Source organism: Chenopodium album, chromosome 6 (genome assembly GCF_948465745.1).
Source record: "Chenopodium album chromosome 6, dcCheAlbu1.1, whole genome shotgun sequence".
Classification (NCBI taxonomy): domain Eukaryota; kingdom Viridiplantae; phylum Streptophyta; class Magnoliopsida; order Caryophyllales; family Amaranthaceae; genus Chenopodium; species Chenopodium album.
The window spans coordinates 34,781,016-34,806,072 of record NC_137839.1 but is presented as its reverse complement, the minus strand read 5'-3'; the positions used below and the strand labels follow the sequence as shown (position 1 = coordinate 34,806,072).

General features: G+C 34.3%; 2 protein-coding genes across 6 annotated transcripts; both read right to left on the bottom strand.

Annotated features, from left to right (window-relative positions):
- Positions 1-910: 910 nt before the first annotated feature.
- Positions 911-10,784, bottom strand: LOC145636018 (putative disease resistance protein RGA3). Of its 5 annotated transcripts, none has more exons than XR_014113983.1 (6): positions 10,006-10,784; positions 7,338-9,713; positions 6,494-6,580; positions 2,684-2,778; positions 2,486-2,559; positions 911-2,379 (listed from the first exon to the last, which is right to left on the bottom strand). XR_014113983.1 is itself a non-coding variant. In XM_081687457.1 (2 exons), exons 1-2 carry the CDS (start codon positions 10,649-10,651, stop codon positions 8,602-8,604), a joined length of 1,758 nt encoding a protein of 585 aa, XP_081543583.1. In that variant the 5' UTR covers positions 10,652-10,784; the 3' UTR covers positions 6,588-8,601. The 5 variants fall into 5 exon arrangements, 1 of the variants encoding a protein (XP_081543583.1); XR_014113984.1 differs by having other exon boundaries at positions 2,684-2,772; XR_014113985.1 differs by lacking the exons at positions 6,494-6,580; positions 7,338-9,713; positions 10,006-10,784 and adding an exon at positions 2,916-6,483 and having other exon boundaries at positions 913-2,379.
- Positions 10,785-12,917: 2,133 nt separating this feature from the next.
- LOC145636019 (alcohol dehydrogenase-like 6) lies at positions 12,918-23,189 on the bottom strand. Its single transcript, XM_081687459.1, has 10 exons — positions 22,978-23,189; positions 22,573-22,709; positions 18,110-18,153; positions 16,953-17,275; positions 16,225-16,307; positions 16,046-16,121; positions 15,898-15,959; positions 15,021-15,116; positions 14,768-14,929; positions 12,918-13,252 (listed from the first exon to the last, which is right to left on the bottom strand). The coding sequence occupies exons 1-10, from the start codon at positions 23,030-23,032 to the stop codon at positions 13,136-13,138; spliced, it is 1,155 nt and encodes a 384-aa protein (XP_081543585.1). The 5' UTR covers positions 23,033-23,189; the 3' UTR covers positions 12,918-13,135.
- Between the last annotated feature and the right edge of the window lie 1,868 nt (positions 23,190-25,057).

Below are 25,057 nucleotides of genomic sequence, written 5' to 3'. Positions count from 1 at the left end.
AGACTAACCTTTTGTGTGGGGAAATTTTTGGGATGTATGGGGTATTTATAGGAGAGAGGGTAGTAGGGTAAGTAGGGATATTGGGCCTCATTAAATTAATGGGTCAATTAAGAAAGTAAACTGGGTTTGGTTTGTTTGTTGGACATAAATTATAGAAGGAAGGTTCATAAAAAGTTCTTTGTAATAAAATCGTTTATCAACCCCAAAAATAATTTGAAACTTTTGAAATTAAATTCCGGAAAAATACAAGTAAATATTATAAATAATATATAATTTCATTTATAATATATTTTAAAATATGGGGGATTACAGGACCAGACTTCGTGACGTAACTCTCCCGAGGGACAAAAACACCCAAAACACTATGTATGTTCATTATAAAGACAACAAAGATAGTGAGGGGAGCCTACAGATGGATGAAATTATGAATACTTGAGCCCACACCAGCAATAATTCAAGGAACTTTCAATGTAGCCACATTTTGTTAATTTTTCAGTCTTTAAATATCTTTGTAAAAAGCAATGGTGTATAATTGCTTGTTGAGTCAGGATAAGAATCCTATGTAGCTTTGCTTCCCTATATAAAGGGACTTAGGCCAAGACGGAAAAGGCAGAGTTGGAAGATTTAGCTAGAGAATTTCTCTGAAAGCATTACAGAGTCCTCTAGAGTTAAATATTCACCTTAAGAGATAAATTGGTTCTCCATCTCTCTTAAAGTAGAGAAAACTATAGTTCAGCTTATGTCTGTTTAAGCTTTCAGTTTGTGTGTTCGTTGTAATATATGAGTGTTGTAATCTTTTTAAATTAAATAAAAGTTTCGTTCAATAAGGAAACATTATTCCCTTGAACCTTATGTGTCAATTGACTTATCTTTATGTTTAAAAAGTTCCGTCATAAACACAGATCTAAGGTAGGAAACGAAATAGATCTGTGATGTGCCTAATCTAAGGAAGACAGGGTTGGGGTTAGCTACCTTGGTAAAGTCGGAATTGAAGCTCAGAACGCCGGAGGTTCCATTGTCGACTAAGTTTAGGTATTGATCAAAACTCTCTAGGTAAAGAATTATTATTGCGAAGCATGGTGCGCTATTAAACTAAAAGGTTAATTTGTTTTGATATATAAGTAGTAGAGTTGTGATAACTAATACCATTAAAAGTCAGTAATCGAAAAACAAGTGATTATTACTCTTAATTATAAAACGTTATTACTAAGTGTTTCCTTTAGTAGTACTATTAATATTATCAGCGGTATAATATAGAGTGTCGGTAATATTATTGAAAGTTCCAATAGTACTATAAAAGAGTCCCAGGAGTATTGATAAAAAAAATAATAAAAATATATATAAAAAAAAAAAAAAAAAAAAAAAAAAAAAAAAAAAAGGACCACTTGCGAGATATATTGCTATATCTCACAACACTCTGATTAGAACACCTCTAAACCTAACATCATCATAAATAACATTAATGTGAGACAATCCATATTCCTTCACATTGATCGTAGTGACAACATTGGAAGCGTCTGATTCAACCCACAGCCTTTCATGCCCAAATCTCCTTGCTAGGTGAAGTGTGTATCGCACAACCATCGCTTCCACACACTCAGGAGTAGACGCAATAACAGTCTTGGTTGCAACGGCCATGAGAGTTCCTAAAGACCACGCCAACACTCGTCATATCCACAGCTGGGACATGAGCATCAATGTTGGCCTTGATACAGCCAACAGGTGGGCGCTTCCAAGAAGAGCATCTACTACCCACTGCAGCAGCAACACTCCCTTTAAACACCTTACTAGCATACAATTTAAACTCAACCACCATCTTACAATAGCCAGCAGCAAGCATAACAGATTTCAGTCTTTCCTTCTCATGGATAGCAAGGTTCTTGTAGCGCCAAGAAGCCCACATCAGAGCTACCTTATACTCAGAACATCAGCATCACACTTCCTGTAAATCTAGCACCACAAATCTGCAAAAGGAGTCACCAGGAGCTCATGTCAAATTACCCTCAAGCACACTCGCATTCCAAATTTCCTGAGCTGCAGTACATTCGAATAGAGAATGCAAAATAGTTTCTCTCTCACACCCGCAAATTTGACAAGAGTCATCATCCATGATATGCCTGTCAGCCTGTACAGTGTACACTAATCTGCCCTTGACAGCCAGATTTCCTTTGATAGCGCTCCATAGAAAGTGTTGGAGCTTAGGAGGCCCACGCACCTTCTAAATCGACTGCCACACCCCCATATCAGTTGCGGATGTTAAGCCCTCAGCCCCCTTTTCTTTAGCGAGCCAATAATCGGACTTAACTGAATACACTCCATTTTTGTTTGACATTCAGTAATGAATATCAACACCACCTCTGTATATCGCCTTTTTTGTGTCTGCATCAAAAAGAAACACCAACTTAGTCGTATCCCTCTGACCCTCTCCATTATGTTTTTTCTAAAGTGGAAATTATAGTTAAAATCATAGAATAAAGCAACTCACCCATCATGCCAAACCTCAGGCTGCAAGCGCCCCATAACCTCGAGAAATACAAAAATTACACATAACACATTTAGCTGCAACAACAAGCATTTAGTTAATTATAGTAAAGCAACAATTGTCTTACTAAGAATGGCATCAAACCTGAAAGAACCAAATAGGGTTTTCAACCGTGAAAATTAAACCATCAGTTCAACATACCTCCATTTATTTAACTGGGAAATTCAGAAATGGAAGACCTGTTGAGTGCTCAATCCATACTCAGGAACTTTGAACAAAGATCTAGTCAACTGTACCTACATAACACACAATATCAATGACCCATAAAAAGTGTATAAATAAAATTCCCCTGAATAAGAAAAAATTAGCAACACTTGAAATAGAAAATAAGACAGATTAAACCATAAAACAATGAAAAGGATATGTTCATTACCCTTCAAATTAAAAGACAAAAAATTTCCCTGGACAATTGACCTCAGAGCTCTAGCAATAAGTGCAGAAACACATTAAAAAACCCGAAAAGGTGGAAGCTCGGTTTAGCCTTCAATAACCATAAATACATAACAATCACAATGTGAAGCTCGGTTCACAATAACCATAAATACAGGATTATCATGCATGCCACATAAATGGATTAATTTCTAAATCTATTGAAATGTTGATAGAACTAGGATGGCCAACGGCCCAACGCACGCAAAATCATAGCTAGCAATATACATGGAGTTCAGTATAAAACAAGGGACTCAATTCTTACAAAATATGATGAAAGGGGACTCTATTTATTTTACAGAGGGAAAAGGAACTGGGCTAGAATGAGTTTAAGTTTTTCGATGGGTTTTAATTAGAAAAAAAAGAAAAGAATTGAGTTTCCTTGGTTAAACAATTGTCCCCCCTTCGTCAACTAAAAAGAGCCCCTTCCTCTTTTTGGCAAAAAAAATAAGGCATAAAATTACAATAATTTAAATGTGAGTTAAGTATAAAGCAGAGGACTCAATTTTGTCAAAATGTGGAGAAAAATGACTTTATTTATTTTACAAGGGAAAAGGGGATTGGGGTTAAATTTCCGGTGGTAGGGGTATTTTCAGGGGACTTAATTAACCCAAGAAGAATTAAGTCCCTTGTACAGAATTAAGTCCCTCGTTATTGCCTTGATTAAACCAGATAAATTCATCAATTCCTTCATTAATCATTCCCGCTCATTGTTTCAAAATTATAGCCAAAGCATGTTCTTTATCTCTCTAGTTTGTAGCTTATTTGTCTTGCATTTGTAGCAAATCCACATATCACAATTTTAGTGAAGGCTTGTACAGCCCTAATTTTTATTTTATTTTTTTTTAAAAAAAAAGTTGATTATTGATATGTCCTATGTATATTGCAACAGAAGCCATTAAGGAGAGTTTCTAAGACAGTCAAGCATTCTTTTATGAGATTTCTAATATGCCCATACTATAAACAAGTGCATGGGTGTAATTATATTAGGTGGTAGGTGGGTTGACAATTCACATGAGTCAGAGTTAGCTTATGAGATAGTCAAGATTTTAAACAAAAATGTGGAGTTGGAAGATTGAATATGAAATGAAGATGATGAAGAAAATAAACTTTCAAAGTATTGTTATTCTATGTCTTATTTTTGTTCCAAAAAAAGGAAAAGACTTTTATTTATTGGTCTTAAATTAAATTATTATTAAAAAAAAAAAAACATACGGAGTACTTTTTTTAGTTGACCAAAGGGACTCGATTGTTTAACCAAGAGAACTCAACTGTTTAACCAAGGGGACTCAATTCTTTCCCTTTTTTTAGTTAAAACCCACCGAGAACCCAAACCATTCTAGCCTAGCCTCTTTTCTCGCTTTAAGATAAATAGAGTCCCCTTTCCCCACATATTGTAAGAATTGAGTCCCTTGTTTTACACTCAACTCATATACATGAAGCTTTTTTCGGTTTGGCCTTACGTCACAACTTTATTTGATAGCGTTAATGAAGAAATTATAAAAACAAATATTTTTTAGAGGCATTAATGTCCGCACACTATTCTTAAAAGTCCAAAAGAGCAATAAATATTTTATAGGGTTTATTGTCCAAATACTATTTAAAAGAGTTATCTCATATTTCCTCCGTTTTTTCATACTTGTAACACTTCTCTTAATTGGAAATGTCACAATACTTGCAACACCATAAATGGAAAGTTATTTTGGGAAAAAGCTATTACGTTAATTTTTATGTGCAACTACGGAATATTTTTATCTCACAAATAATACCCAAAGTTGCACATAAAAATTAACAGAGGTAGTATATGATTTCCCTTATTTAAAACATATGGTCCACTAAATTATACTCCTAACAACCACTCACCTCATTTTAAAGTGTATTATATCATGTCCCACATTGATTAAATACCGTAAAAAAATATGTGTTGCAACTATTAAAAAACGGATGAAGTACTTTATAAATGGATAGATAATTCTCGTTAGCCCAAATCAACCTAACAATCACACTACTCTAACAAGTTCTATAAAAAATCCTTATTACTCATAAAATTTAAATCTAATTTATGACAATCATCAATTCTCAAATAAACAAATTTTTGAAAAAAAAAAATCAAAGATAATTGAATTAATAAGAAAATCGATCAATTTATTCAACAATCCAATCCGATCAAATGAACCAGAAAAGATAAAATTAAAAATAATTTAACTAATCGATATGCTAAAAATTAAAACAAAAATAAAATTGCACGAGTATAATTAAGCGTCAAACTATCATATAACTAATCATCATATAACTAATATATAAAGCTAAACTTTTAGCCAGGCGACGAGAAAGCGACACTTGGGTTCTAATTTTTCGCCAAGTGTTGCGCCATGTAGGATAGAGTTATACAGAATTCAATTTGTAGGATAAAAAAGTTCGTTTAGAATTCTATTTTCAATCAAGTTTGGATAGAATTTTAAGATAAAATGGTTAATTTAGAGTTTTATTTTCGATAAAATACCAATATTTACAAATTAAATTATAATTTTATTAAAAAAAATAATTACATTATAACTCTCATAAATTATCATATAATTTTATTTTTTGTATCATAATATTTTTTTGGAGCAAAGGAATTAGTTCAAAATGTACAACATCTATTATTTATAATATATTCTAATCAATTAAAATAATAATACTTCAAAATCTAATATAATTTTATTACTGTGTGTAAACCTACCCATCAATCGGTCAGATCACGAGTCATTGCGGACAAGGTCATTATTTCAGGTTACGGGTAAAGAAATGTTTTCACCAATATTATTATTATTAGTCATTACATGCCTACTACATAGTTTAAATTGTCACAAAATTAAAACACATAATTTCCTAATTAAATTTGTATCAATGATATGTTTTAAAATTTGACATATAGATTAGAAATTAACCTTAAAATTCAATAAACAACCCGGGCATCGTACGGGCACAAAACTAGTTTTTTTAATTTTATTACTGTGTGTAGACCTGTCAATCGGGTCGGGTCACGAGTCATTTCGAACAGGGTCATTATTTCAGGTTACGGGTCAAGAAATGTTTTTCACCAATGTTATTATTATTAGTCATTACATGCCTACTATATAGTTTAAATTATCACAAAAACACATCAATTCCTAACTAATTTTGTATCAAAGATATGTTTTAAAATTTGACATATAGATTAAAAATTTATCTTAAAATTCAATAAGCAACCCGGGCATCGCACGGGCACAAAACTAGTAATTCTATAAATCTGATCAATCCCAAGATAATACTTACAAGAGTACCAATTATCAATTATCATGCATTCTAAAAGGCTAGATAAAAAGTTAAAACTAGCTAATTTTGTCAACAACTACCAATTATAGCCTCTGTTTTGAAAACAACTACCTTTTAAATTTTTTTTTAAAAACAACTACCACAAAAAATTTAAAAGTTAGAGTAGCACCACATTAGTATTTCCGGCTAGAATCACATTATATTATAATTTTTTTTTAAAAAAACCTCATATGCTTCCTCAATTGGTCCATAGCAATTTTCTCCTTCTCTTCCAGAATATTGTGGTCCAATATTTGATCTGGAAAAACCACCCTGTAAAACGAGAGCAGATATAAGAGTAATAATATGATTCTGCGATATTTAATCCAAACAAAGGCTAATCAAATTTGATGAAATTTCTGCAGGATGTAGAAATGCATGCAATAAAGGGGAATATTCTAAACCTGGAAATGGACTTATAGACGGAAATTTTTTTTTTTTTCGTTATTTAAAGAGCCACGCGAGAAATTTAATAGCTAAAAAACAAAAACACTTTATGTTTTTTTTTTTTTTAAAAAAAAAAACGGAAAATACTATATGTTATAATTTGCATAAATGGTTCAAAAATGTAAAAAAATACAAAATGAAATAAAATAAGGAAGCTAGAGAGATGTTGTGGAGGAAAAAAGGTGAAAAAAAATATAATATACTTCCTCCATTTCTTAACATTTGCAAACACTTATATTGATCTTTATTATCTTTAATTACCAAGGTGTAAAAATTACAAAATTTTGATATTAGATTGAGACAAGTATAACTGTATTCTACATGATTATAATTTTTATAACCTATAAATCACCATAGCTAGTCAAAGTGAGATATGTAAATAGTGTAAAAGTCAACTATAACTATAAAATAAATGTGCACAACTTTTAAATTAATAGTGCAATTTTTTTTTTTTTTTTTTTTTTTTTGGTTAATGTGCATAATTTTACGCTAATGAAATATGATCATTTTGTTGGATTAATTTACATGCTAAGATTTTTTCTCATTCTTAAAACATAAAAAGAGAACGTAATTGGTAACATACCTGATGAAACAATTTTTCCATGAGGACTTCCTATGTAACGCCTGCTTTTGTCATAAAACCCATCAGGATTCACTCCAAGTCTCCCCATGTCTCACCCAACATGATGACTTCTCATGAAACACATTAGGAAAATACTTTCTTGTCAAAAAAGAAGGGAGATACTTCAAACTGGGCAAGCTTAAGAGAGACAGCTCTCTGAGAGATGTCAATTTCCCCAACCAGTTGGGTATACTGTTCATATTTGAGAATTTTTCAATTGCCAAACATTGGAGTGCCTTTAAATGTTGGAGCTGATCGGGAAGTTCATTCGTAGAACAGTTATCAGTCTTATCACCTATCAATTTTAATTTTTCAAGAGATTTGCAAACTGGACTTTTTCTATCCAAGTCTGTAACTAGTTGTATTACATCAGTGCACAGTTCCCTTAAACTAGGAAGGCTGCCCAACCCTACTGGATTTCTGAAGTAGTAACAACCATCTACCACCATTATTTCTTCCAAAGATTCGCAACATCGAAACCCTTCCTCAGGTAATTCAATAATCAGCTTCTTGCAATGTTGTATTGTTAAGAAACGAAGACATCTCAAGTTCTCCAATTTCAGATTTCCCTCAGCTTCACACCCATAAATCTTCAGGGAGACGAGGTTGGGAAGTGAGGAACCTCCTTCAATTAGCCATTTTGGAAATGTAGTACCGCAATAATTCAAGATCTCAAACATTTTCAAATTGACATTAGGTTGCAGGGCTTCTAGAATTTCATTATCATTGGTTTCCTTTTTTATTTTCAAGTTATGAACCCAATTGAAAACTAAACTGCTAAGATATGACTTGTTGTCTAGAAGTAGGCTGCGAGCTTCTTCTTCACCACTTAAATTATGTAAATTGTAGAGTTTCAATGTACCCCTAAGATTATTCAACGACCCTAGTTCACCAAATCTCCCACCCCATTTTTTCCCTAAATTTATGGACGGTAAAGTTTGTAAAGCAGTCAAATTACCCAACCCCAAAGGTACACCAATGTCATTAACATAGAGGATGTGCCTTAAATTTACTAAATTACCTATTTCTTTTGGAAAAATACTCTTATTTGGGTCTGTTACTAATTGATTATGGCTATATATACATAGTATTTGCAACTGGTAAAGTTTGGCGATGAAACCCAAACCATGGCTAACACTACTTCCAAAGTACCTCAAATGTTTTAACCTACCCAACAGCTCCCAATCAAAATTCTCACTCCAATTTTGTCCTATATCTAACACCCTTAAGGGGTTGTTTTTAACAAAACATGTAAGCTAGGACCTTCAAGTTTCTTATTGTAAAGCAAGCATGTTCTCAACCTTTTTGTAGAAGATGTGAGAGTGAGCTCTTTGTTTTTAGAATGTTTAGGAACTATCAAGTGTCGAACCTCATTTGACATTTCATCTTCATCTGAAAACCAGCACTCTCCCTTTGAAATAAAACGTGCAAGAGACAATACTAGATCATGCATCTTAAATGTCTTCACTTTGCCAAATTCATCCATCTTTGGCTCTTGGAAAAGGGAACTATTCAACAAATGCTCAATATATTCTTCACCTTTAGCCTCCATTTCAACATACGGGTGCAAGAAGCCTTGTGCCATCCACATGCATATCAACTTTTGCTTTTCAATGATATCATCTTCTTTGAAAATGGCACAATAAGCAAAGCATTTTTTCAAAGCCGTGCATGGTAAGTAGTCATAACTTAATCTCAAGGAAGGTAAAATGCCATTATTATCTTTATTCGTCCACAAATGACTCTTCTCAAACTCCTTCCATATCTCTATATCTTTATCCCTTAGCAAGTTTCCTAGTGCTTTTATGGCTAGAGGAACGCCTCCACAGTTCTTCATCATCCTCCTTGCAATCAACTCTTTCTCACTGCCAAGATTATCATCACCTATTCTCTTCATAAGAAGAGACCAACTGTCACATTCACTCAATCCCTGCAACATATAAATTGAGGGCTTTCTAATGGTTATTTTATCATAACCAGTTGTTTCCATTTTTTCTACCGCAAATTTGTCACGTGAAGTCACTAATACAATATTACCACGTGATCCACCAATTTCCTCTAGCGTAGATTTCAGGGAATCCCAATCAATTGTATCCCATACGTCATCCAATATGAGTAAATACTTCTTTTTCTTCAACTTTTCATGAAGCCTTAATATTAGTGCCTGTCTATCTCTCATGTTTGAAGAATCTTTCAAAACTATCTCCACCATTCTATTTAAAATATCTAGCAGATCAAAACTAGAAGAGATGACAAGCCAAATAACCATGGAGTTGAAGAATTTTGTCACCTTATGTACCTTGGAAATGCGTTTACACAATATCATCTTTCCCAAACCTACCATTGAAGTAAAAGAGCAAAAAAAGAAATCAAATTATATGAATATTCAGGGACACTATACTATGCATCCATTGAGTACATCATAGAATGAATTGATCGAGTGACAATATCAAGGTAATAATTTTACAACTTATAAAATTGTAGTTCACGAGGCATATCATGCATTTACATCAGGTGAAAATAGTACAGTCATGACAAGAAAATGAATAAAATTCAGCAAATTTGTAACAACGAAAAATAAATGTATGTAGAAGTATGTACGTAGTAAAAGAGATGATATGTAGGGTACCTGCCATGCCCACAATGCCTATCACAGTGAGAGTTGATAAGTTGTTGGTGTTGGAATCACATAATAACTTAACAAGGTGTGCTAACTCCTCATCCCTTCCTATGAGTAACTTTTCATCCACATAGTGTCGCATGTTACAAAGCCTTGTCTCTTGATCTTCAATTTGATGAGAGTGTTGATTGTTGTAAATCTCACCTGCAGCAACACCGATAGGTTTGATGCCAAGCTTGTAACCATCACTGTAGATGTTGCTGATCAATTTTGTCAAGTCCCTTGCTTTGTGACCCATACGTAAGCTGTAAAAGGGCTTAGAGACTCCGCGTATAAACTTGTCCCTCTTTCGTATCCGGATTCTGGCCTCTAGAGCTTCATAGGACCATTCGTCCAACAAGTCGTCAGCATCGTAGGCAGCATCTTTGATTTTTTTGAGCCAATCATCCATCAGTGAATTGGTGATTGCCTGGGAATAAGCACCTTGTAACATCTCCATTACTGTACTGAGTTGTACTTGAAGCTCCTCTAACTCTTTCTTAAATCCCCAAGCTAGCTTGATTTCGGCGTTGATACGTGACAACACTATTCCAATCACTCCATGAGCTTCGCTGGCTAGAAGTCCACCTACCGCATTTTCCACTATGGCGTTCATGTTTCTCAACAAATTCAAACAAAGCAAATAGTGTATATATTTTTACTGCAAAAAAAGATTGAATTGAGGTGGAAAGCACTCTCAATTTTTTCAAGCACAATAGTAAAGCGACCAATAAATATAAGAGAAATAAAGACTTATCCTTGTTCAAGATAGACAACTAAGACTTATCGATCTTGTATTCTCACCTTGTATTCTCACCTTGTATTCTTATGGACTTATCTTTAATTGATCAAAGTATGTATGTGGTATATGTCTATAAGAAGACTTATCAAAGTACTATGTAGGGCTTCTTCCCATGTGCTAAAAGGACGTACTGCTCACAATGTTTGTAACCCATTGAATTTTCTACGCTTACCAGATTCTTGATATCAATAATCTTGGCCTCCTATTCTATTAGTAAAATGTTTTACTTTTTCATTATTACGTTATTGTTTTAGTTCACCTTATTATATTAAACTGGAATTATTTTTACTAACATTGAATTATTTTTGTTGAGAAAAAACAGCCCCAAGAAGTGGATTGCGCCTAGCAGCGAGGTGATCAAAATAAACTGTGATACCTCTCTTTATGTGGAACAGTGGAAGGCTGGGTTGGGCTCGAGGCAGTGGCAAGGGATGACAAGGGGACTGTTCTGTTTGCTGGTTGTAGGCACATGCGTAGAAGATGGCCTCTTGTGCTTGCTGAGGGGATGGCGGTGCGATTTGCTGTGACTTTGAGGCGTATATATGGATTGAAGCACCTACTTGTGGAGTCAGACTATCATTCCCTAGGTATAAATCATTATTAAGCAGTAAATGGGTGCTTGAAAAGGGGTGGGTGTAAGTGGGTGATGGGAGATGGCAAGCAAAGCAGTGAACATCTGGAGCGATCCATGGTTAAATATACCCCTTCATTCCGAGTGATTTCGAGAAAAAACGAGGGTAGCAACTGTGAGCTGGTAGCTGACCTGATGGATGATAATGGTTGCGGTTGAAATGTAGTGACTGTGAAGGAAAATTTTCTGCCTTTTGAAGCAGAGGAAATTTTAATTATGCCTCTAGCTTCAACTTGCTCGGATGACTCTTATATATAATATATGGAGTTATGAAAAATCAGGAGAGTACTCAGTCAAATCTGGCTATCATATTATTGCTTTTCTTAGGAGTATGCATGGAAGATGGCAGGAGTGTTTCTTCTACCCCAGCATCTTTATGGCAGAAAATTTGGAAATTAGCAGTCCCTCCGAAGGTGCGTATTTTTATTTGGAGACTCTGTTCGGGGGACTTGCCCACAAGTTTGGGGTTGCACAGACGAATAGAGAGCATCTCACCAATATGTACTTGTTGTCACAAGTTTGAGAAGTCTGAATTGCATGCAATCTGGGGATGTGATTTTGTTTCTGAGGTATGGGAGAGCTCTGAGCTACTAATGGGGTGTCCTCTGGTTAATAATGTAGTAGACTGGGTTGATTGGGTTGTTTCAAAATTGGGGGAGAAGGAGAGAGCTCGTGTGTTAATGATAGCATGGGAGTTGTGGAATAAGGGGCTTGCCAAAGACACCCTGCTGAAATTGTAGCTGTTGCGATTTCATTGCTTCAAGCGTATGAAGGCGTGGAAGTCGCTGCTCTGGTGCCTCAAAGAATTGGTGTGCAGAAACGTGATCAAACACTGTGGCGGCCTCCTGCAGTGGGGGTCATGAAATTAAACACGGACGGTGCTTGCTTTAATAGAAGGGTGTGGGATTGGGTGCTATTTTAAGGAACCACGAAGGGGACGTTGTTCGTGCTGCTTTCCTACAAACTCGGTGCCAGTGGGAGGCAGGCATAGTTGAAGCTAAAGCACTAGTTTTGGGGCTGAAGTAAGCTGTTCAATTCAATGCTCGTAAAGTTGTAGTGGAGAGTGATTGTTTGCATCTAGTCAACTTGATTAAATGACAAGCCAGCGGATGGATCACTGCTGGGGGTGATTGTCAAAGAGATTAGTTCTATTTCTTGTTTTTTTTTTTTTTTTTTTTTTTTTTTGACTATATTGTATTTAAGCGTGTGTTTAGAGAAGCTAACTGTGTAGCTCACGCTTTGGCGCATCTAAACCCACTCGAATACACTACGAGAGTGTGGGTAGGGGGCTGTCCAAGTGTGGTGAAGGAGATGGTTGTTTATGACTTTTGTCTGATCAATAATACTACGTAACAATTAGCGGAACATTCCGTTTCCTTCAAAAAAAAAAAAAGGAATGCAAGAAATTGTAACTTCCAAATTAATGGGGATCAACCCCTTCATAGATCATTATACAAAGAAGAAAATTTAAATTAACATTGAGAATGTCATCAAAGAAGCATTACAAGTAGTTAGAACAACTCACATAATCCAAAAAAGAATTCCAAGAGATAGTCATGAAGAGGAAAATTATCATAGCTAGTTTACCCTCGTATATACTTCATTTCAATCATATATACTCTAAAAACAATTGTATCATAGTTTATCCTCATCATACCTGTTAACATCTATTTTGGCATGTGAATTACACAACGTAGACAATTTCCATCAATCATAAGATTGAAAGCTTTGTTGATGTCCTCAAATTGAAGATTATGAGTGATAAACTGATCAACCGGGATTTCCTGTGGGAAATTGTTAATGAATTATACCAATATAGTGGAACCAAGAATGATTTCATAACAAGAAGGATTTTAATTACTTATAGCAGCAAGGTACAATGAATTCTCTCCAAATTATGGGAAAATGCAAAAGAAGTCACCTAAAGGTGATCATGTAATGATGTTCTTACTCTAATCAAGTCCATATACAAGTTAAACCATCATTCTGGTAAAAGGAAAACCATGTAACTGTGAAAAAAGCAAGGATGCAGTGATATACAGATGCAGTATCATGTTCAGTCAGCATTTCGCTGAATGACTTAAGAAGATAAATTATTTGTAATTTTTAAACTATTTGTAATCTTAAACTATTTGTAATTTTTCTAGCCTACCTTTGCTGAGAAAGCCAGTAAAGGCTGCACCCAGGTACACAAAGTACCACTAATTGAAATAGTCATTTAAAGACACCTAAAATTTAATTCTTATCAGCACCTTATTCTTCAAAAAATAAAAATTATATTAATTAAGATTGATGGTTTTTTTCCAGGGTTTTGGGAATCCATCATATATATACTACGGATCTTTGTTAGTATTTGTCATTGGTATCTCAAATTGATAAGCATTACTATTATTAGTCTTACAGCTTGATAAATTGTTAAATTAGTTCTTGCTAATAGGGTTGAGAATTGAATGATAAATTTATAGAGGTTTGTCTACAAACAGCAATTCTAATTATATTAGCAATATTACTACATATCTTGAGATGAGAACGTCAACACCTCCCATTGACTTACTATTGCTTTAGATAATAGACTAATTGAATTGTTTATAGTATTTGATAGATTATGAATTATAAACAAGGTGAACCAAAATCCTAAGCCTTTTTATCGCTCATACAGTTTTTTAGTTAAACCCTTCAATCCAAAAGCATGACGTTATTAAATTTTACATAACTTGAAAGCCAAATTTCAAATAAGCATCTTCCTATGGTTCCACTCAACTTTCCCTACTACATTGATTGGAGAGTTTATATAAATTCTTTTTGAAAGGTTGTAAGCAACCTATCAACCAACCATCAATAAGGTGTTTGGTTAACATAGCTGAGAAAAGGTAAAGAATTGTTCTAAAAATTCTATACTGTATGGTACTTTATTAGTTCACTCTCATCACCATCCAACTCAAAGGAAAATCGCATGTCTACTGTCTAAGGGTATATTCTCATTTACTGAGCTGAGCTGAGCTGAACTGAACTGAAATTAAGCCGAATAGAACAGAACAGTCATCTCATGCTTGTTCACAGTCTTTGGTATCATTCCAGTTATTTTGTGATATTACTCTTTTATCTCAGTTTTTTTTTTCACTCTGTTTCCCTATGAGATGGGCATAGCATATTTTGTTTAGTCAATCTTTTTACTGACTTTAAAACAAAAACTAATGTGGAACAAGCTTGTGATTACAAGTCTAACCACTAGTTAGGTCATAATAGCAAGCCAAAGTAGCAAATAATAAGAAGAGTATAGCAGATAATTTAGTTCACACCTTCCTGATGTACATGTCCACCAACTTAGGAATATCTGACTTGGGTTTCCACCCTCCAATTAGCGTCCCTTTCAGTGTTCTCCCAGAAAGAAGCAAACCATAATGAGCTTTCACTTCAGGATCCACTTTTGGTACACCAAGAGTAACAGTCAAACCCCATCCCTGGAAGATAAACAAATTAAGCAGATTTAAACGTTAAATGCAAATTAGTACGAGTTCTTTAAAATGCATAAGAATAACATGAGGGAATTACATCACAGCATGAGAGCAAAGCAGTTGTTACAGTTCCAGTATCACCCACACACTCAAAGGCATAATCAGCTCCTCCACTCGTCATACGCTTAATGACCTGCAAAAGAACAGATTTTGCAGCAGAATTCTTGAGATATTATTGTGAGCTCGTGCAAATTAAAGGCATTCATTGTCTCAGGAAGTAAATTTATGATGGCATTTTATTGATAGACAGAATTCTGCACCACAAGCAGCCAAAACAAGAGAGGGGGGGTGTTCTTATCATCCAGCAATCACTATTTTCTTATGTTGACAAATTTATGCACATGTAACTGAATACAGTAATGATGGCTCCATAAGTTTGAAATTAAGCAAAGATTGATGTTATTTATTTCAATGATTATGGCACGTCGGCACCCATATATGAGCCCTGTCATAAAATTTTTAATTGTTATTAAGGTAATTTTTGCTGGACAGAAGTTGGAAGATGGCTCGAGATTGCATGCAAGACTTTTAATTTGTGAACAGCAAGGAGTTGGATTTGCAGACTATATCAAGGTTCCTCTCTGCATAGAAGAGTCCTGTTTTCAACCACTTAAAGTGTATAACAAAGCATCTGGTAGGATAAAACATGAAGCTGTCGCTAATCTTTGTAGTGAAATTAAAAAGAGACCAAAGGCAAACTCCAGCAAACCTAACCTAAGAAAGCCAATGGATGAGATGAGTGGTATAATAGTATGTAATTGTTCTCTTTCTATTGTGTTTCGGTTATATTAGAAACTGTAAGAAATTGAGAAAACAACCTATGAAACAGAACTTGACAACAAAACAAGCTTGTTAGAGGCTTTGGGATGGTAAGTGTGTAGTTTGGCATGCACTATGAGAAAGCTAATCATTACCTGATTTATGGGTTCTTCATGATCTGCTGGGTTGACAACATCCGTTATTCCAAATAATCTTGCTGCATAGGAACCACCAACAGTAGTCAAATTTTCTGGTCTTAACTGACAAGAAAAATGGAGAGTTTAACAGACAGCTTCTTGGAACCTTTCTCAAATTTATCAGGGTTTATGTCAACACCAATTATTTGAGAAGCTCCCCTGAGTTTGGCCCCCAGAGCTACCTGAAGCGTGGTAGAAATTAGACACTTACAAGTGATAAGACCTTTAAACCCATAAAAGCATCTCTTTGTGTAACATACAGGAAGAGAAAGTTGCCCTACTTACAGAGAGACCAACAGTTCCAAGGCCAAATATCACTACAGTTGATTGTTTTGATATATCAGCAACCTTCCAAGCAGCACCTAGACCTAAATACTCGAGCATTCAAGACTTGTTAGAAAAGCTTGAATGCATTAAAGATAAACTTAACTGAAGAATGAAAAGCAGGACATCTATTCCGTTTTCTGTCCACTAGTTACCTAAAAAAAATTAAAAAAAAAAAAAAAAAAAAAAAAAAGTTGAAGTTAAAATGTACACAAAATCCCAGACTCCAATCGACTCCTTTAAAAAATTTTGTCCATAATAGCAGATTCAGTAGTTTATATTTCTTGCATTTATTGATCGGAAAACTGGATCAGATTGAACCAGTTATACAAAAAAATGTTCAAGGATTAAAAGTTATGCTCCCGTCCCTTAATAATCTTCACATCTTGGATTGGCACAAAGGTTAAGAATTATGTTAAATGGGTGAAGATAAGAAATAGAAAGTCATTTTTGGTAGAGTGAGGAAAGGAGATAGAAATTGAGTCGATAGAGAAAGCAAGTATGAAAGTGTGAAGTCATTAAGTATGAGAAATGGAGGGAGTAGAACTACTTAATTAGCCATCCATGAGAGCTTTGGAGTTGTGAGATTTTGTTAAGGACGGCAATAATTTCAAAAAACCATATATAAGGAAGACTAATGAACAATAGACAGAAATTGATAAACAAGTCATTCCATGATTGCTACTTACCTGCAGCTACACCACAACTGAAAAGACATAGTTTGTCCAGAGGAACATCAGGTCTCACTTTAACAGCACAACCAGAATGAACAACAGTGTACTCACTAAAACTTGAGACAGCACAGTAGTGAAACACGGGCTCTCCTCTGATTGAAAAACGTGTCTTCTGATCACTGTGCATGACACCTTTCCTTTCCAGACCTAGAACTTGGCACATATTGCTTTGGGAAGATAAGCAATGTCTGCATGTCATACACTCTCCAGTGAATAATGTAAGCACATGATCACCCTCTTGGAATTCTGTTACCCCCTGCCCTACACTCTCAACAATCCTGCATAGTTTATACATTAACTTATTTAAAAGCTGCTTGATATCATAAACAGAACTGCCAAAATAATCTTCAATTTTGACATTTTTGTATTACAACTGTACTCATAAGTCATAACATAGTCACTCCAGATTAACATATTTCCTCCATGCAGATAACAATGTGACACTGCTCAAACCCCTCAAAATAAAGAATTCACAATGATTCATCAAACTGCTCTTTGTGAAGTTTCATTTCCATCCGCTCTCCAACTTCTAAAGTTAAACAGTGGAGTATTGGATCATAAACTATTTATTTTAGAGACTGCAACAACCTTCTTAAACAACCCCAAATAATAAAAAAGTCTATAGAATCATATTAAGGTAGTAAGAATTATGCAATGAAAACAAGGACAGCAAGTTGGATAGCTTCCAGGATCTGAAGTTCTTGGTTAGATGCTTAGACCTGGGTGATCAGGGTAGTCAAACTAGCAGACAAGTTAAATGCACCACTATTTTTTTTCCAAGTTTGAATTTCAGAGTATTAGATTAATGGATAATGAACCACGTATGATATAATTTACTGGTAGTGGTGAAATAACTCTGAACTACATGAATCAAATAGTTCAACACTTTAGGTACAGCCTTCCTTTACTTTTCTGTATTTGTGCAGCCGGGTAATGCAACAAAAAAGGATATGGCAAAAGGTAAGTGATTGAGGCCATGAAAGACCAGCCCAATACAAATGCTACCAGAAAGATAAACTAGCTCACAAAATTTGGGTTTTAAGACTTTTTAATAGTGCTAGTCAATGCTCATGGCCTCATGCACCATTACAATGATAATCAAAAGTACTTACCCTGATGCTTCATGGCCAAAGATCCGAGGAAAGATTGGAATAGCCTGCAGGGACAATAAGTTTCCATCAACTCTTATTCTTTTTGTTATCTTGTAGAAGAACTGACAGTGCCCTAGCTATATACGTAGTATATTTTTTCTGAAGATTGAAATTTGAACGCTGTTGATCAATTATTATTCTTAAATTCAGCAGAAAGAAGACATGCTAGGATATGATACCAACAAAAAGGAACTAATTGTACTGTACATGCTACATTTTACAGGACACACAATAACTTACACCAGATCAACTATGGAACCACAGATTACCTTTGCAAAAAGAAATATGTTATTGCTACTCTATCCAAAAAAGTTCAAGTCGTTAATAACATCTGAAATTATTTCAATTTTTTTATGTATATGCTCCTCCATCTCTATTGCCTTACACTTTTTTTTTTTTTTTTTTGGGGGGGGGGGACTATCTTCACAACTCCTACATTAAATACAGTGATCAATCATACAAAGAGGCCAAACTCATCTTCCTTGACCTTCAGTTGATGAATTCACCCTGCAGATTAAACAATAACCTTGTTGTCAAGACTACACCAAAAAAGGGACCAAAGATTGAGGATTGAGGATACACTCTTTCCAGTACCAAGTATCACTTACTATATATTTGTTAATAACGGCATCTAATAGGTTTAGGAGATATATAAGCCTTACACGGAACAACAAAGGCAAAAGCACATAGTTGACCCTATTAACAGCCTTCACAAGCATCTAGATGGTACAGCCTCAAGGACAGTCTGAATTATTTTTCTCTTTCTGTTTGTTCGGAAGTAATGCAGTAGGCTCACCTCACCTAGAAGATGAGAAAGAAACCCGTCATATGTGCCCACTGAATCTTGATCCTTGGAAAGGAGGTGGAGATCAGAGCTGACCAACAACTGTTCTGCTTCTAAAGGACTGTTTGACGATTAAGTTATGTGTCATAGCAACATGCATCTCATCCCACATGTTTTGTATAACAATGAGGTGAGACATTGAGTGAATGTATCCTTGTTCCGGATTGTATATATCCCATCTAGCTTTATCTAAGTGCTTCCTATAATAATTACTGCAGTATGTCTCTGCTATGAAATATGATTCAGTCCAGGCAAGAAGGGGGGGGGGGGGGGGGGGGAGAGAGGGGATAAGGCAAGGAATATGATAACATAAGATCAACAAATAGTACAGGGAAGTATGTTTCAGAAACATAAAGGTTAATCTTCAGCAATAGAAGAGATCTAGGGTACTGCTATAAGCCTATATCAGGGGTTTTTGTCTAACTCTAAGACCTTGTACCCTGCCAGGTCTCCAATAGCTGTATTGAGTATTGACCGATCCTTTGATGAGTACAAATTCTATAATCACATAAAATGAACTTGACATGAAAGCCTTGTGTGACTAGAAGAGATTCGAAGTAAATAAGGCCATAAAGGCAACAATGAGCTCTTATGACTGTTAGATAATTACTCCTTTCTGTTCTGGACCATACTATATGGCTATAATATACAATTTTACACTGCATCCTTACATCCTTGACTTTCCATAGAATCATCTTTTAAGACTACAATCATTGAATTTGGGATCAATGGGAGAAATAGAGAAAATCGTAAGCTCATAAAATGGTACTTCTGAGCACATGGCTGCATTATTACAATTATACCCATACTAGTATGTCTATCATGACCACTCACTTTTATTTGAGCCTCAGCCTCAACTATCAGACATTAGAAAGGAATTTGGATAAATGTAGTCATCCATGTACAAAACATTATTTTTACTCACTTTGCCTGACATTTTCACCATTTGATCAGGTAAGATTGCATTCAGGAATAATTGAGTTTTCTCTTAAGGCAACTTTCCCTTTTTTCGAACCCAAGTCAAGTGTGTGCTTAGAGCAATGACCCTAACTCAGGTGTAAGGCTACTACCCCTCAAAAAGCGGGCTTTTTACATCCGTATATCATCCTAACTTAATGCTTAAATCCAACTAAAACTTACTATCACCATACTCCTTTGGTTTCTTTTTTATTAATCCAATTTGGAATCGAATCTTGAGAGATTCCTATTCAGGAATAATTTTAGTTAAACAATTTTCATATAGTATTAAGGGTCTGCTTGGATCGGCGTTAATATATTAATAGGGTAATAAAAATTCAAACTAAAGAAAATGAATGAACATATAAAGAGTTGCAAGGAAGAATGAGATAACGATTGTGTAATTGTAAGGGAAATATTGTCATGGTGTGGTGAGAGGAGAAGAAAAGAGAAATATAACCCTCAATGTGGGGTAATAGTAATCCTAGGGTGAGGTGGATATATTTTACCCTCATTATGAAGATACTAATTTCTCCATCCCTCTCTTTAACTCTTTATCTACATTATATCATTTTTGTATCTCCTTTAACATCACCACTATACTAGTACCTAGCCCGATCATGCTCTGACATGTATTCTCAAAAAAACAATTATTTTAATTTTTGTATTCCTAAATTTATATCACGTTATTTGTAAGGGGAAAAGGGATTTCTTTTTTTTTTTTTTTTTTTTTTTGAATGTAACACTTGTATTTTTAGGATAACTTTGGTGATTAGTTTAGTATATAGTATAAATAGATATCGACCATATCGTAGTTTGAATTTTATTACTCTCTGAATACATTTACCCTTAAACAAAGCATGGACTAAAACATAATTATTTGTGATCTTGTTAGAATCGTACCGATTTTTAATTTCCAAATATGTAATGTTTATAATCTTATGTAATACGAAGCTTGAGACTTGAGATCGAGTATGAAAAAAAAAAAAAAAAAACAAACAAACAAATATAGAGGAAGTACTATTTTTTTAAGTTCAAAATTACAACACTATGCTTATTGCTTGGTTCAATTGTAACAACTACTATTGTATACATTTTCACAATTAACCTCCAATCCCATTTGTTTTTCCTTGAAAAATGTGTTTTATCAAGGCTTGAACCAAAGTTTTGTACTACGTACCAGGGGCGGATCTAGGGGGGTTCAAGGGGGTTCATTGAACCCACAGATTTTTTGGAAAAAAATTATAAATTTTAATTTTTTTAAAAAAAAAAAAAAAGAAGAAGGTTTAAAAGAAATTTTTGTGAGAATAATTATCACACGGGTAAGTTTGGTGCATTGGTAATTCTCTGAATAATAGAGCAGCGCGCCCCTTTAATACACATATTTCAGAAATCAAACATCAGACATTTTTCCCCAAATTCCCAAACACCAAAACCCTAACCTTGACGGCTTGACACCCTATGACCCTAGCCAGTAGCCACTAGCCGCCGCGGCACCGCACACCGAGACACCGACCGGCGACCACCTCACGTCCACACGGAGTGACGGAGACACGGACGAGTGGACGAGGGACGACTCACGACTGTTCTGTCTTCTACTCTTCTGAGTTCAGATTTCGAGTTCTTCTAGTTCTACAATTGTGAGTCCTCTTAATCTCTTATTCCTCTACTAGTCTACTCCTATTAATTCTTAATCTTGGTTTGCTTGTTTTATTTTTTAAATTGGTTTATGGTTTTGATATATTGTTGAATTCTTAAATTGTTGAGAAATTGAATTGTAGAAAGTTAGAAGTTAGAAACTTAGAATTATAAATTTTTACTTGTTCTGTTAATTGAAATTTGATAATTAGAAGAAGTTTATATTGTCAAATTTGTGTTTATTGGGGACTTGTGATTTTAATTGATAATTAATTGTGTATTTTGTGTATTATTGTAGATTGTAGAGCTTTTGTTACTATGATTTTAATTGATGATTAATTAGAAGAAGTTTTTTTTTTTTTTTTTTTTTTTTTTTTTTTTTTTTTTTTTTATTTATTTATTTATTTATTTATTTATTTATTTATTTTTATTGTGTAATCCATCCATTTGTAATAAAAAATTGAATTTATGTATTGAATTTTTAATCAATATATGATCATCGTTTTTTTTTTAAGATTTCGAACCCACAGTTCGGAATTCCTGGATACGCCACTGCTACGTACTCCCTCCGTCTCCGAAAGAACAACCCAGCTTAATTTTAGTCCCAAAAAGAATGACCCATTAGCATTAAAATACCCATCAATTTACAACATTATTTGTGCAAAATTAGCTTCCCATATAATTTTTTTTTTTCCCAATATACTTTTATTATTATCTCTCTCTACTTTTTTTGGTAAACCCCGTGTAAATTTATTTTTTCAATATATTTTTACTTTTTTTTTTTTAACTTTATTAATACCCACAAAATCAACCCAAATGGGTCGTTCTTTCGGAGGACGGAGGAGTACAATACAAATGAATTGTGGAATTTTGTGTTTTTCACTTTAACGAAAGTATGCAAATAATGAAACAATTTTTTTTTTATTTTTTTTTTAAATGGAACGCAAACAAATAGGGACGAGGGAGTAATCGAAACCGAATTTACCTGCGATTGCCAAGCGGTGACATCGCTTCGACAAAGAGAAGTGCAGACGACTTTGATCCGGATTTCATTGGGTTGTGGCGGACTCACCTCCACCTCCTCTATCACCAACTCTTTCCCTGGTCCCCACGCCACCGCCGCTGCACACCCCCAAACCCGACCCGACCCGATCCAATAACGCAAAGCAAAATTTCAAAAGTTAGCAAGTAATATTTAAAATTAACAGCTAAGTTCAAAGGAATGGAAGAAAAATGCAGCTATTTTTTTTAGCCAGTTGATGGTCTAATTACCAATTAATTATAACAAAGTACCAAAAACAAAGTTAATTATACTATATACCATAATTTAGAAAAAAAAAAATGTGAAAACTCAGAAGTAATTTATAAATAAAGATTTGTCAGTGTGTACCTTTGCAGGTAATAACCTGAGATGATCGATTAATGATTTTAGTAGAAGATGACATAATGTAGATAAATTAAAGTGAGAATAAACTGAAGAATTTGATTTGGTTGCAGAATGTGGAGCTCTATAAGAAATGTGGGTAGGTGAATATGAGATTTGTGATCGCGTTTATATAGAGTCAATGGAGTTATGGAGCAACAGAAAAGCATTGACACTGGTGGGTTTAAAAGTTAGGTAGACAGAAATCCAAAGTTTATTTCTTGATAGGGGTAAAGTCGTAATTTTAAATATGTTACTTTAAGAAATATTTAGTTGTTTATTTTTACATCATCTCTAATATTCCATTTTGTAAAGCAAATTAATATACACAGTCTCTTGCCTATTTTCAAATAGAATTTGTTATATACATTCAGGTAATTTGCTCATTAATTTTTCTTCATTTAATAAGTGAGCAAAAAAAAAAAATTGTTCATTCATTAAATGAGTAAATTACCCGAGTGTAAGATACACCCTGGTGTACAGAACAGGAGAAACGAAGGAAGGATTTGAGATAGTAGAAGATCAAACACCCCACAAGGTCAGCAAAGAAGTAGGAAGAAATCAACGAAAGCCAGCATGCTGTTGGCATTACTCGTCGATAACAAATAAGTAAGATTAGTTGGATAATTTCAAGCAATGGTTGATGGGTACAAACTGTTTGATTTTGCTGGGAACAAATAACTAAAGCACGACTACTATTTTATTAGTTTGGACTGATTTTATTAAGCACGGGGATTGAAAAGTATGGGTATGATGGGAGCGAGGTTTGACACAAAGAATCAGATCCTAGAAGAACTACTATAACACAGACTATATCATACTAACACATTGCTTTTAAAAGAAAAAAAATTTGCAGAACTTTTCTTAATAATTCAGTAATAAAAAATAATAATAATAATAAAAAAAAAATTAAAAATTAAAAAAAAATCTCATGTCTACTAGCTTAACTAAAACTTTCTGTGAACTTAAATCAAGTAGTCAGAAACAGCATAATGTACTGCCTTATTTCATTAGAAAATATTTCTAGACTAGTGTATTATTGTAAGGTTGTCACAAATTATGCACCTGGGTTTACCATATAAGATAACTAAATGATAGATGTGGTAGGCGTTTCGTGTGAGTAAGATATGTACGTAGACACTGCCTACTGGCCACTGGCCTGTTCTAATAATACTGCTAATACTTACAGCATTCTAAGTGCATCAGACTAGTATCAGTTAGTCATCAAATAAGGATGACCAATTGAACGAAATAAAACAAATATGGTACTACAGTATGTACTGTTAATTCATCAGTTTGGACATTGATTTGATTATTGTGCAGATTGTGAAGTATTGGTAAGACGAGAGGTTTTGGCCGACACAAAGTTGCACAGCACAGATTTTGTTTAAAATAGATTTATCGATAGAACTGCACAGCACAGCTTTTGTTTAAAACATATCTTGTACCCTAGTAGCTACGTTCGTGAGTCCGCCCCGGACTTATATTCAAAAGTTTCAATAATTTCAATCCAAGTATGAATGAAAGTTTGCATAACTTTTCGTAAATAATGCTGGAATCAAGATACAAATCTCATGTCTGCTAGCTTAATGTAGACATTCTGTGACACTGTTATTGCAAATACCATTGCAAGCTAGGCAAAGGGTGCCTATACCACCTCCATCAACTACAAATTTTTAACCACTGCTATTAAACATGAATGCGAATACAAAGATTATAGGCATTTGCAATAGAAACCAAGTTCATACATCTACAATAAAGCACCAAACAGTTCCTTTAATTTAATGAATCCAATATCACGCTAAAGAAAAAGGCTAAATTGTTTCTGCAGGCTGTTTACATAATGAATCTAGAAAGGAAAAAAAAAAACGAACCATCAAAATCACTAACACAATGAAACTCTTATGCAAGTCTCTAATACGACATTCCCAGGAATGGAAGCAGTACAACAATTGTCCTAATGTCACAACAAAAGAAATTAAACAATGTTCTGAGAAATATTTATTACAGTACTCTCTAATTGGTTTATTCTAAAAGTTTTAAGTGG

Excerpts from the sequence above, each read along its gene's own strand:
- LOC145636018 (XM_081687457.1), bottom strand. The coding sequence starts at position 10,651 with ATGAACGCCATAGTGGAAAATGCGGTAGGTGGACTTCTAGCCAGCGAA. Across the intron at positions 9,714-10,005 it reads AGGCATTGTGGGCATGGCAG|GTTTGGGAAAGATGATATTG; the intron begins GTACCCTACATA and ends CTTCAATGGTAG.
- LOC145636019 (XM_081687459.1), bottom strand. The coding sequence starts at position 23,032 with ATGTCATCTTCTACTAAAATCATTAATCGATCATCTCAGGTTATTACC. Across the intron at positions 18,154-22,572 it reads TCACCGCTTGGCAATCGCAG|GCTATTCCAATCTTTCCTCG; the intron begins GTAAATTCGGTT and ends TTGTCCCTGCAG. Across the intron at positions 16,308-16,952 it reads CAGTTGTGGTGTAGCTGCAG|GTCTAGGTGCTGCTTGGAAG; the intron begins GTAAGTAGCAAT and ends TCGAGTATTTAG.